The 12,792-nt window shown below is 47.5% G+C and overlaps 1 protein-coding gene across 1 annotated transcript in view; it reads right to left on the bottom strand.

Moving 5' to 3' along the window:
• The window catches only part of KRABD3 (KRAB domain containing 3), a 34,979-nt gene that overhangs the window by 6,609 nt on the left and 15,578 nt on the right, over positions 1-12,792 (bottom strand). The window contains exons 7-17 of the mRNA XM_077149277.1: positions 11,345-11,518; positions 10,274-10,429; positions 9,378-9,515; positions 8,674-8,847; positions 8,089-8,262; positions 5,094-5,246; positions 4,323-4,505; positions 3,201-3,389; positions 2,966-3,106; positions 2,467-2,571; positions 1,666-1,830 (exon numbers count right to left, since the gene is read on the bottom strand). Of these exons, the coding sequence (XP_077005392.1) occupies positions 1,666-1,830; positions 2,467-2,571; positions 2,966-3,106; positions 3,201-3,389; positions 4,323-4,505; positions 5,094-5,246; positions 8,089-8,262; positions 8,674-8,847; positions 9,378-9,515; positions 10,274-10,429; positions 11,345-11,518 (1,752 nt within the window). The remainder of the gene's footprint in view (positions 1-1,665; positions 1,831-2,466; positions 2,572-2,965; positions 3,107-3,200; positions 3,390-4,322; positions 4,506-5,093; positions 5,247-8,088; positions 8,263-8,673; positions 8,848-9,377; positions 9,516-10,273; positions 10,430-11,344; positions 11,519-12,792) is intronic.

The following is a 12,792-nucleotide window of genomic DNA, read 5'->3' as shown; positions in this document are numbered from 1 at the left end:
TGAGAGTGTCTTGGGTTGTAAGGACCTTTTCTCTCCCCATCCGGCCCCCAGAGGTCATTTGAACTCATATATTAGGCATCTTGCCCCTTCTGAGGCCTGGCTTCTAGAGGGAAAAGAAGATAACCCAGGCTTGAGAATATCTGTGCTAACTGCTTATTACATAAAAATTGGCCATTTCTGGTTGTTCCCCAAATTCATGGGCAAGATATGCCATAGATTGGGTTCCCATGGTAACCAAACTTTCCCATGACAGTGGCTTTTCTACTTTTGTACGGAAAGAGTCAGGAGTTTCTTTGGGCTGCCTCTGGGACCACACAGCCCCAGAGCATCTAAAGCTCAGTCTGAAGGAATCATTGAGAAGGGTGGTGAGCAGCCTCACCCAGAGAGCCTGAGGCCAAAGCAGCAGAGGAGAAGCTGAGAGTACAGGGAACTTCAGGCCTGGAGGCTCCCAGGCAGCTTCAGTATCTAGTGCTGCTGGTCATAAGCAAACCACATGGGTCCCCACTCCCTGCTGACCTTTACCTGCCCTCCTTGGAAGTTATAGGCTCTTAGGATTTTAAGTCTTAGAAATTACTTAAAAAGAAATCACCTAATTTTTCACTCCAAATTCCCTCAGAAATAGTCACAACCCTAGGCAAAGCACACAAGAAAGCCTTGACCACAGCACTTCCCATCCTTAACCTGAACCCCTGTTACACACCAAGCCTGGACTGAGGGGGAGCGGCTCTTCCACCCCTTTTCTCTAAGTCCCCAATCTTGGCTCTGACCTCTTTCTAGCACCTCCAGGGATTGCAAATGGAACAAAAAGTGAGGACTCCAGTAGCAGACAGATCCAAGCTTTTGACTGGTCAAGGGAAGGGTCTAGGCTTAGGGCTAGAGATATTGGCCAAAGGACCTCCTTCTCAGGGAGAGGCAACAGGTCGGACAACCTCGGGCCAGCTCAGAGCTCTTAATCAAGCAGCTGGGCCTTGAGAGTGGAGCCAGTTCTGGAAACCCCTCACCACAGGCCACCATTCAAATCTGTGGTGTGAGGATACCAACACTTGTCCTAGAGTGAGGCTCAAGGCTGATGATCCAAGTTCCCAAAGCCCCTAAGGGTCCGTAACATTTAAGTTTAATACTCCCTTAAGAGACTTTCCTCAGTCAGGAGATGTGATTTGAGCCAAATCTCTCTGGATGGCCATAGCCAGGACATTAAATGAGCCTGGGGCTCAGTGTCCACATCTGTTCTCTAGTCCCCTCAAGCCCAAAGCTTTGATTGAAGGAATATCGATCCTGGTCCACTTCTTAATATATGTTTTGCCTCAAAAAGATATCTGCATGCCTCTATGACAAAGCCAGCTATTTATATAAGAAAACACTGAAATAAGCAACCTGAAGTGCTTTAAAGGGGAGGCTTTTCCTACCTTTGATCCAAAACAATGAACCTGGAAGCAAGTTACCGAAAAGCTTTCCCAAAGCAAGACCCAACCCAAGGGCAAGCCCAGGATGTGGCTGTGGGAAGGAGCTGAGCGTGGAGGAGGGTGGGTGAGTGAACTTGCAAATACTGCTCTGGATGTTCAAATCCACCCTGTCCCCTGCAAGGACCCTTTCATCACCCTCGCCCTGGTGGCCCGTGTAGAGCTCCTGATGATGAGGACAAGGACCCAACAGCCGCCAGTTCACCTGCAATATGTTGTCTTCTGTTTCCAGGCTCCAGGCCCCTGCATTTGTCACTAACCCTGGGTGTCCAGGACAAGGTTCCATGGACTGACTCAGCAGGAGGCTGGCAGGGCCCTGGCCTGGGCCTTTTCTCCAGCTGAGGGACAGGACAGGGATTGGTAGTTGCCCCTGCAGAAAGAGCACAGAAAGCTTCAGTTATGGATACATATCATTTTGTCAGAGCCATTAGGAAGTGGGACTATTGCGACATGGCCTAAAAAAAATCAGGTTTTAACTTTAAAACAATTATGAAATGAGATGCAAGATAGACATACTTACTCCATTCCCGATCCTAATTCTAGTCAAATGTACTGCCTGTGGGGATATGTGAATGAAGATTTCTGTGTATTGGGTATATCCCCCTCATCTGTAAAATGGGCAGCTGACTGAATTATTTCCAGAGTCCTCTGCAGCTCCAGTATTATACCTCTGGTTGATCAGGAGGAGACACCAGGGAAAGCAGGTGAGGGGAACCTGGCCTGCAGGCCGGCCACAAGGCTCCTCTGAGGACATGTTCCGAGGCAGCTGTGACTAGACAGGAGAGCCTGTGGCCCATGGGGAGGCAGAGGCATCCCTGCTTGGGCTTCTCTCGGATCCCTCCCAACTTGTTTCCCTGACCCTGCCCCATTCTTGCTTCCTGTGAGGCCCACTGGGCAGTGAGTAACCATGGGGGAAGCACAGGGGCTGAGCAGGACAGAGCCCAAGGACAGTGACGGAGGACAGTGAGCATCCCCACATCTTGGACAGTCTTGGTCTAGTCCTGACCTTCTATGGCAGTACTGAGGAGTCCAGGCTGGCCAGTGGTTTCTGTGATTACTTCTCTCCCAGGTAACTGGGAGCTGCCACTTGTCTTCCCTTCTGCTTTTCCTGCTGGGAGGAAACACTGGGTTCAGGGCTAGGGCTGAGAAGTGAGGCAGCCAGGGGTGCTAGATGGCTTTTCCGCTTTCTTGATGGAAACAACTCCAAGAAGTTCCCTCAGGTGGGGTCTCTCACTTTTAATGTAAAATTTTTTAATAAAGACAACCCCACCCAGCACTCCTTGGGGATATGTACTACTCAAGAGACCTGCCTTTTCTCAGACACAACTTTATCTTATGGGAGAAACTAAAGCATGAAAAATATGGAGAACTTTTCTGGCAAGAGACAGTAAAAGGGATGAGTGGAATTAAGAGAACCCAGTCTCTAGACTTCTGCCCCCCTGGAAGACACGCGTTTCACTCCCTCATCCTTGTCCTCTTTCCCTCTGAAGAGGTCCACAGCTCACCTGTACTGAAATCCCTGCAGTCCCCAGGCTCTGCTGTTCTTTGCTTGTCACCAGGGCTGTTGCAACTGCTGCTGGCAGGGGGAACGCCAGGGTGTGGGAACAGGGGGATGTGTCCCATGCATCTGGGAAGGCGGTCGCTTTCTGGTATCACAAACCAAAGCTGGCATCAGAGCGGTAACTCTGTCCTTGGCTGTGGCTCGCCACCCTCCTCTCTTCCCCATTGCAAGTGGCTTACCCAGGAGGAGCCGCGACTGCCAGAACTCAGGCTCCAGCCTCTGGTCTTCTTCAGAGCTGCTGAAGCTTGAGCTTGAGCTGGGGCTGGGGCTGGGGCTAGCCAGGCAGGTGAAACGCAAAGGCCTCACAGGCAAGATTCCCTTCAGAGAGTTCTCTAAACAGTGGAGTGGGGAGGGTCTGTTGGATGCCCCTGAGCAAATGAGAACAATAGAATCTTCTGCCCATTGGCCCAGTGACAGCCAGGAGGACATTTTTGCCTCTGTGAGTTTGGTGTACAGAATTCCTGGTCCTCTTTCAGCTCAGCTATGACCCAACCAAACTCTGCGGGACCTTGAACAGGTCACTCTTTGGTCATGGAAGGTGGAAAGATGCGAAACTAAAACCTGACCAGCTCTCCAGCCCCTCAGGAAAGTCAGTTGGGGGATGTCCGGAAGTCTTAAGTCCCTGGAAGCCATGAGTGGTCAGATTCAAGTCAAGAAGTGTCTCCTACTTCCCAGGCCAATATCCCTCAAACCCAGCACTCATGTAAAAACCCAGTAGTCAAACAGCATATATTTATTTAGGGCCACAGAAGGCAACCCAAAAGTCAGTTCTTGCCTGGTGGGAGTAATAAAATACCATATTTATTCAAATAAGTCATCCTACCAATCCATTTTAGCAGAATAAAAAGGAATTCTGGGGCCATGGTGGCTCAGCAGGTAAGAATGCTTGCCTGCCAAGCCCGAGGACCCGGGTTCGATTCCCGGTGCCTGCCCATGTTAAAAAAAAAAAAAAAAAGGAATTCTGCGGTAAGTTAAACTAAGTGACAGCAGTAGAGGAGGAAGACTCCTCCCTGCCCCCCTCATGTAGCTACAATAAAGAAAATAGTCTCTCCCCTGGAGGAGCCTAGTGGATTGACATGAACAATGTTCTCTTTTTACCCCTCTTTTCAGCACTTTTATGTCACTTGATCCTTTTTTACCACTCCTTCAGACCAACTCAAGCTGGCAAGGGATTGTGAAGTGGAGAAACAATAAAAGAATAGAAATCTATTTCCACCTCAAAAACTTCGATTGGGTGGAAGATATGCCAGAGATTACAGAGGGCAAAGAATTTATAGTCCTCTGAGAAGATATCAGCTCACCTTCCTGGAGCCACCTCCTTGACCCTGGCCTGGTGGCTCCATAGTCTTTTAGCCCTTGCTGGTGGCAAGCAGGGATGATGCTAGAAGAGAATGCTGGTGGGCTGGCCAGATGGAGGTTCCTGGTGGGAACTTCTTTTTCAGCCAGTCCAAGATGGTATGGCTCACAGGATTCCCTGCTTGGTCCTGTTTGTAATGATAAGGGAAGGCAGTTCATGGACAGAGAACAACTTCTGCCACCACCGGATTCTCAGGAACACAAGTTTCAGGTGTGGAACACTGACTTACCAGCTCTTTATATTTTCCCAGAGCATACTCCAATCCAACATCTCCTTACCCCAAGACCTGTCTACCTGGTTTCCTGAGGGAGTCCCATTGCTCACTGGATTAGTGCCCAGTCACCAAGGCATACAGGACGAATATGGCAAGGATCAAAAGAGACAGCTGACAAGGCTCTGGACTTAGGCCCTGGGCCATGGAGTCAACAGACTGTGAGCCTGGGCTGCTACCATTTTGGACTTTATCCATTCCTCATGACACCAGGAAATCTGGACTTCAGTGTTTAATAGCACTCTCTGGCTTTCTGGCTTCAGACAAATCTCTGCCCAGGCCTGAATCCAGAACATCTTTTCATCTTAAGCTGCTGGGGGAGTTCCTGGTGCCTGCCCATGCCAAAAAAAAAAAAAAAAAAGTTGTTGGGGAGGCAATGCCTAGGTGGTCAGTGCTGATGCTTCCTTTTCCTACTTCCTAGATTCCTAGCAGCCATTGCTTTACCTTCCTTATTAACCATCCAATTCCTGGGTTCTGCTCTTCTTGGTACTCCATCTGCTGCCAAGGGCCAGGACCAGACAGGCTGTGGTCTGGGAACAGGTATCTCTTTGAGGCAGTTTTCCAGGCCTTGGAGTGGGGAGCTTGCAACTGGGCTTCCTGTGGAAATTGAACATTCTCAGCCTTGGAGAGGAACAGCTGAGTCTCAGGAAACTCCAAGAGCCTTCCCTGTGCTGCTGTGTCCACAGCAGCTGGAATCACTTTCTGAGGCTCAGGGCTATTGAACATGTCATGGCAGTTCATGGCATCCGGACCAAGATCAGGCACCAAACCTCCTATCAGTCCTGGTTCTGGTTACAGTAACATGGGAATCTGTTCTTCCTGGTCAGGGAAGGAAGAAGCTGAACTGCCTTGACCACTGTGGTAGGCTGAATTATGTACTCTAATTTAAACCTGTTCTTAATCTTAATCCACATAACTGGGGGCACAAACTAATAGTAAACAGGATCTCTTAAAAATGTTATCTTTATTAAGGTGTGATCCTACTGAATGAGGGTGGGTCTTAATCCAGACTACTGGGGGCTGAGTAAAAAGCCAGAAGCTGGAAGTCAGTGGGAAGCTAGGAAGAGAAAGGGGAGGACTTTGCCATGTGACAGGAAAGCCAAGGAACACCAAGGACCACAAGCTGCTGGCAACAGAATACGCCAGTCTTTGGAAAGAGACTAAGCTTTGCTGATATTTAGATTCTGGACTTGCCCTAGCATCAAAACTACATTTCAAGAAATTCCCATTGTTTAAGCTAACCCCACTGTACTCATCATGGCAACCTGGCAAACAAAGACAGCCATCTACATGGAAGTATGGCCAACGAGCTATTATGAGGATGGTTAGCCACAGACATGGATTCTGGGATCTCTCTACTATACCAAGCTGCTACCACTGCAAGGGACACATCACCCTCAGGATGGTCTTAAAGATCCAATGTGCTAAGGCTCCCTTCACTACATTAAAGGATCCAGGCTTCTGCGTAGAACGTTGCTGGTTATGTTAAGTTGACAACAATGTAGTAACCATTAGGAAAAAATATATAAATTGCCAAAAAAAAATCTATTTCTGATGACAAGGGCTGTGGAAGCAACAAGGACTAGATGAGCTAAAATTGTAGAGAAGGAAGAGCCTTTCCTGGGGGAGGAGACAGTCTGTGGCTATTTTCTTTCCTGAAGGTGTTTGCCGAATCTGGGCCCAGGAGAGAAAAGAGAAACCATGAGCCCTCTGGCAGTTGCCTGCATGGCACTTGATATGGAAGAGTGTAAATTAGAGGAGCCCCATGTGCAGTTTTCTCCACAGAACATATTCTGTGTTCTGGGACAAAAAGCAGAGTGAAATCCCTGAAAGTCTTATGGTACTTAGAAAACCCAGTCCATCAATAGAGTATACCTTAAAAGGAAGTGGGGGGCAGGCCACGGTGGCTCAGCAGGCAAGGACGCTTGCCTGCCATGCTACAGGATCCGGGTTCGATTCCCGGTGCCTGCCCATGTAAAAAAAATAAAGAGCATGATTTTATAAAAAAAAAAAAAAAGGAAGTGGGCTTATCTGCACAACAGAATAAGATGCAGCTGTGAAAAATAATGAAGTGACTCTTGGGCCAAAGAACATTATTAAGATGAAGAATATAGAAAGATAGCAAAGAAAAAAGTTAAGACAAAAGCAAGATTGAAAAGACTGTGTATGGAATGCTGCTATTTGCCTGAGTTAACAACAAGCTTGATTCTGCATAGAATCTCTGGGAAGAGAAATGAATTTACAATAGTGACTCTGGGGAAGGGAAATGGGGCAGATGAGGGAAGGAGATCTCATTTTTCCTATTTCACATTTTGTAGCTTTTGAACAAAATCATATCACCTACTAAAAAAATAAAAATTTAAAAGAAAAGTTGGTTTTGTGGAAAAGCATTTCAGGTGAAAAGCTCCCATACGCCAGAGGCTAAACACTAGTGGGGTTCAGCAATCTAGGCTGTGATGGACCCTAGAAGGCCCCTGTCCTACTTCAAAAGGCCCAGTCTGGCCCAGACAGTGGACTGGCAGGATGCAGAGCAGACCAGGTGTCTGTGGGACATGAGAGATCAAGAGTAATTGGATTATTTCACTGAGGCCAAGAGGGGCTGTTGAATAGTTCTATATGATTCCTAAGAGTTATAACAGGGATCATGATGAGCAACTTGTAAAAAGAAATAAAACAAAATAGACTTACTATGGCTAAGAGATTTAAAAGGGAGTCCAGAGGTCATTCTGGCGATTACTGTTGGGCAAATATCAGCCAGATTAACACAAACTGCCAAAGTATGCAAAGCCTCAAGTGATACCATTCCTCAAAACTCCAAGGACATCTAGACACCAGAAAACCACAAGATAAAGAGCTCAGATAACTATCTTATCTTAAGGACAACTGGAGTAACCCAAATATCCACTAACCACAAACAACATGTTGAATCTTTCTCTTAAAAACCTTTGCCCAGAAATGCCAAGATGAGACACAATTTGGGTTTCTCTCTGAATCTGTGCTCCCCGAATTGCAAGTCTGAGACCCCAAATAAATTATTTTGTTGCCCTGCAGCTTAATTTGTTATTTTTCAGTTGACCAACTCTATTTGGAGGGATTTAGGTTACCAAATATTCTCTCTGAGGAGGTTTGATATGAACCTCACCCCACAGTTTTTCCTAAACCAGAGGACAATTTGATATTACTTCTTTGTGTTTGGGATAAGGAAAACAAGTCGTCAAAGGAGATCCTTTTTTATTTTTTTTTTAAGAGATCTTAGACAATGTCCTCGCCTCCTGTTCCCACCCCCCTATACCCAAGCACAAGTCCTATGCCTGTTTCCTGCCTCGATCCCTAGCTCCACTTCTAGTATCAGGCGCGGCTGCCGGTGGGGGTGGGAGCAGCCTTCAGCGTCCATTCCCAGGATCGAATCCCCCTCAAACCAGCCCAGCTCACAGCTCACCTTTTCCGGGCTGGTGCCCCTGGCTTCCCTCAGGGCTCCTGAAATCCAGGTCTCCTTCAGTGCTGCTGGCTGAGGAGAAGCTGGTAGGGGTGCAGCGGGGGTCTGGGTGGCGGGCAGGGCTGTCCCTCACACAGCCCTGCAGGCCCAGAGGAAGAGGAGGCCCCACGATCCCGGCTGCAGGAAAACAGCACAGTGGGCGTCACAGCAGCGCCCTCGATCAATGCTCCCTGGGACAAGCCATTGGGGGAGGGGTTGGGGGATGCCTGCAGGAGACTTTGCCTCAAAGTGTCTTCTACCAGAGTTTCTCCTGAGGCTAAGGCATTGATGGCTCTGGTGAAAATACCAAAGGATATTAATCTATTTAAACTCAGCAGTTTGTCTCATACCCCTAAGGAGAACAGGAATCCTAAGGGAAGGAAGTGGGGTAGGAAAATATTAATCCATTTCTGTGAACATGGGGGACTATGTGTAGGTGGCAGGAAAGGAGGGGGGCAGGGAGGGTGAAAGAAGGGCGTGCCTGAGTTCTGGGTAGGGTTACTGTGCCTTAGGGTCAAATGCCACCCCAAGCCCATGGCCACGCTCTACCTTTACCGTGTGATCTGTGGGGCTGCAGCTCAGGCCTCTGAAACCCAGGCTCTCCTTGCTGGGGGCTCCGGGACCAAGAAGTGGGCAGCGGCTGGGGAGGTAATGACGTGTTCAGGGGAATGCCCTTCAGACAGGCCTCCAGGGCTTCCAGGGGTGAACTTGAGGCGCTGCTGGCTGGGACAGGAGAGATCACCCTGTCATCACCCTTGGCATGTCCCCAGCCCTGCCCATGAGGTCTCAGCTCAGCCCAAGTCTTTGCAGTCTTTGTAGGGGTGACGAATCCTATGCCAGGCTCTGGGAGACCCACTGTGCAGGAAGCCCTTCTTTGCTAGACTTTTTCTTCCCTATCTATTGTACAGAGGGCTTGAAGATAGTTGTACTTTCAGGCCCCTTAGGAGGGAGGATGGGAAGATCCACATGTATGCAGTAGACTTAGATTTCTGGTAGTCGTGAAATCACTGCAAAATCAATGTCCTTAAAAAAGAAGGCTCACTGGGGCAAGGACGTGGATTAAGGGAGAGGGATTAGCCACCTAAGAGGAAAGGCAGGTGGATGGCCTCCCTGCCCAAGAGAAAGGGCAATTCTTCTTCCCTCTGTGCTGGCAGAATCTTGCCCACGGGAATGAGGATCCCACTGGAGAGAATGTGGGGGCCCCAGCTGGGCCCATTAACCCCTCTGGCATCCTTGTGGCCCCCCCAACCTACCGGTGGCAGAGGAGCTGTGAGACCACTTGTTGGGCTGCCAGGATGCAGGGATTGTGGGGTATACAGTGCATATCTGGGGGCTCTGGTTCCAGCCATCCTCCATCTTCACCACAGAGAGAACGCCAATAGCTCCGGGACCTGTGCAGGGAGGAAGGTCTGGAAGTATCTGGGCCCTGTGGGAAGGGAGCCACTGGGAAGCCCAGGTCTCAGGCTCACACTATGAGGCCATATTCTAAGTGGACCAGATTCTGTGAGAATATAGCCCACCCCTTACATACAGAGCTAGGATGGAGCTTCCAAGGCTCTTTTGCCTCCATCACAATCAACTGCTCTGATGTATAGTCACTTGTCAATCACCAGCAGATAAGTCCAAATTAAATCATCCTTTCACCCCAGCCCCTCTGGGCTGCTTTCCTAGGTTTCTACTGAAGGTTTCTAGCATACCTGCCTCAATCTGATTTTCTCAAGGCTTTGTTCTGACAAGCTAATAAGTACTAGTGAGCTGAAGTGTGTGAAAATATTACCCATCCCAGCTAACACAATCCAAACAAACATTAGAAGAATCCCCAAATCAAAATCATACCGTAAATGCCTATTGGGCTGGAACTATGTCTTCTATTTCTTGGTCTGTCTACCTGCCCTCGATCCCTTCCTTCCTTCTGGAGTTCTCAGCTGCTGCTATATGAGCCAATATGGAGATGTATCAAGAATTTACTAAACACCTCCTACATGCCTAGCTCTGTCTACGCAATGATGGACCCCCCAACATCTGGTTACCCCAGCTGGCCTGCTGATCCTGGGGCCTGAATGTTTTAATATGGTGGGTTTTGTGCAGTCCTGCTTGGAGCAGGCCAAGGAAACAGATGACTTCCAGAGGGACTCCATGTGGCCTTTACCTCGGGCCCTCCTTCCCCAGGCCCCGGGCTCTTCCTGCTGTTGTGGGCCGCCTGCTCCTGAGGGGCTGGGGTGTCTGCCATGGGCATCCGGGATCTCCTTCAGACACTTGAGCAGACCCTCAAGGGGACACTCCTCAGAAGCTCCCTCTGTCTTCACTAAAGGAAAAAGGAGCAAAATTTTCACCTCAAGCCCGTGGTCCTCAGTCCTCAGTCCTCATAACAAACAATGGAAAGTGGACAGTCATACCAGGTGGTGCAGTTAAAGGGGTACAGGGCCAAAAATCTGTAGATGTGAGTCTTCTATTAACTAAGTTAGTCTTGTGTGAGCCTCTGTCTTCTTGGTGCTGAGTTCAAGATTGCCTGTCTACATACCCCCCAGAACTGGCAGGATAAAATGAGGAAAGAGATATAAAAGAGCATCTTAAAAGCAAAACATGTGGTATTAGTCTTAAGTACACACTTGAAGAAAGTAAGCTGACTGAGCCGCTACCATTGGATAGTTCTCTGGAGCCCGAATGGAACTTAACATTTGAAGAAAACCAGGCATGCCTCAAGCTTTTTATATAAACCATTGTTTTGAAACCTCACAACAAACCTGTGAGGTGGGACTAATTATCCGCATAGTACAGATGAGGAAACCCAGGCTGGAAGGGTTTCAGTAGCTGTGCTGAGACTGCAGAGCTCAGGAATGTCTGCCCCAGACACCCACACTCTTTCTTCCACACCATGGAGTCCAGCTCCCCAGACTCCACACAAACATCTGAATGTCCACATTAGTGACACACTAAGGCAACATCTTTTCTCCCGAGTTCCTGTGTGAGGAATAGTAAAGGACACAGAATAAACCCAGGCAAAGTAAAGGACTCACAGCCCTTCTAAGTTTCCTTTTACTAGTTAACCAAATTTTATTCTTTCCAAGAACACCACTGGCTTGAGAAATAGGCCACTGATTATACTGGAACAGTATATTATCAGTGACAATCCTTAAGAAAGACACTTTGGGGCAAGAAAAAATTCCATAGAAAGATGAGTAAAGCTTTTCAGGGGCTTCAGAAACCTTGAGGGACTCACCTTCCCAGGGTGGGCCCCCAGGTCCCAACTCCAGTCTATTTGGCCTCGACCTGCCAAGGCCAGGGAGAGGAGACAGTCTGCTTGGCGACGCCTCAGGGTGCTGGGGTTCTGGCACAAGGATTTCCTTCAGACAGTTGATGAGGCCTTGCAAGGGGCTGTTCCCAGAAGATATTCCTGCATGTAGCACATACGAGATAAGCCGAGGTCAGCACAGTCCTGACAGTGAGCTAGGAGCAGGAGGCAGACATTGACTCTAATAAAGAACTGTCTCAACTCCAATGATACTGTTTAATAACAGCCCCTCTTTGAGGGCCTTTCTTTCCCAGAGATCTTTATGAATATGAACTGAGATACTGACAACGAACCCTTATTTGAAAGCACAGCAAAACAAAGGCAAAAACTGCATTATCAGTATGTCCAAATTAATGCTTTCATATGTAGAGATAAAAGCATCCCAGTCAAAACATCTGTGCTCAAAATGTTTGGAACAGCTCTTTTGGATGTAATCCATCAACCTCAATTAATATAATCTTAGAGTTAATTTGATTTTGGAAGTAGTCAAGTCATGTGAACCTAAGTCTAAGTAATAAAGAGGAGAATCAAGGCAGATAATGTTTCAGGTAGAACACCAGGTGTGATGTTCCGGTGAGGGCGCTAGTTTTATTGTGTGGCTCTGTAAGCAGCTGAAGGCTGATGAGTGGAGGGAGGGTTGCATGGGGCCAGCAGCTGGCCCAAGGGAAAGCTGTGAGGCCGCAGTACATACCCTCATCATGCAGCCATGCCCCCTTTAATGAAACTCAGTTATGTTTACTTCTATGTAGTATGTCACAAACTTGAGTCTGAGCATGTAGGGTTTTTTTTTTTCTAACTTCAAGCTTACAGGACAGTTACAAAAATAATACAAATTCCATATAGAGGACTCCAACACATTCCCATTCCCCCAGATTGGGCACACAGTTTAAAAAAAATAATGAAAATACCTTTCTGTATTACTGTATATGGTATTTGTAGACTATAACTTTCCATTTATGCACTGCTTTTACTATATCCCACAAGTTTCGCCATGTAGTGTTTTCATTTTCATTTAGCTCTAAGTATTTCCTAATTTCCTATAAGATTCCTTCTTTGGCCCATGAGTTACTCAGAAGTACTTTGTAAATTTCCAAATGCATGGATTTTTGTTTGCATTTCTGTTTTACGATTGATCTGAACTAACTGCAATATAACTGGGGAACAGTAGACTAAGGCGACTTGTCCCTGGTAAAGAGCTTTCAACAGAGGGTTTCTGGGAAGATGCAATCCCACTTTACCCAACTCAAAAATGTCTGTTGTTTTTATGGCAACAAAATGGAAATAAAGTTAATGGCCATCCAAAGGGTAACAGTTGAATAAATAATCATACATCTATACTACAAATTTTATATAGCCATTAAAAGAACAACTGGAGC

The sequence above is a fragment of the Tamandua tetradactyla genome, chromosome 1, assembly GCF_023851605.1.
Source record: "Tamandua tetradactyla isolate mTamTet1 chromosome 1, mTamTet1.pri, whole genome shotgun sequence".
Classification (NCBI taxonomy): Eukaryota; Metazoa; Chordata; class Mammalia; order Pilosa; family Myrmecophagidae; genus Tamandua; species Tamandua tetradactyla.
Note: the sequence above shows the minus strand (reverse complement) of the source record. Positions and strands in the feature narration are given on the sequence as shown.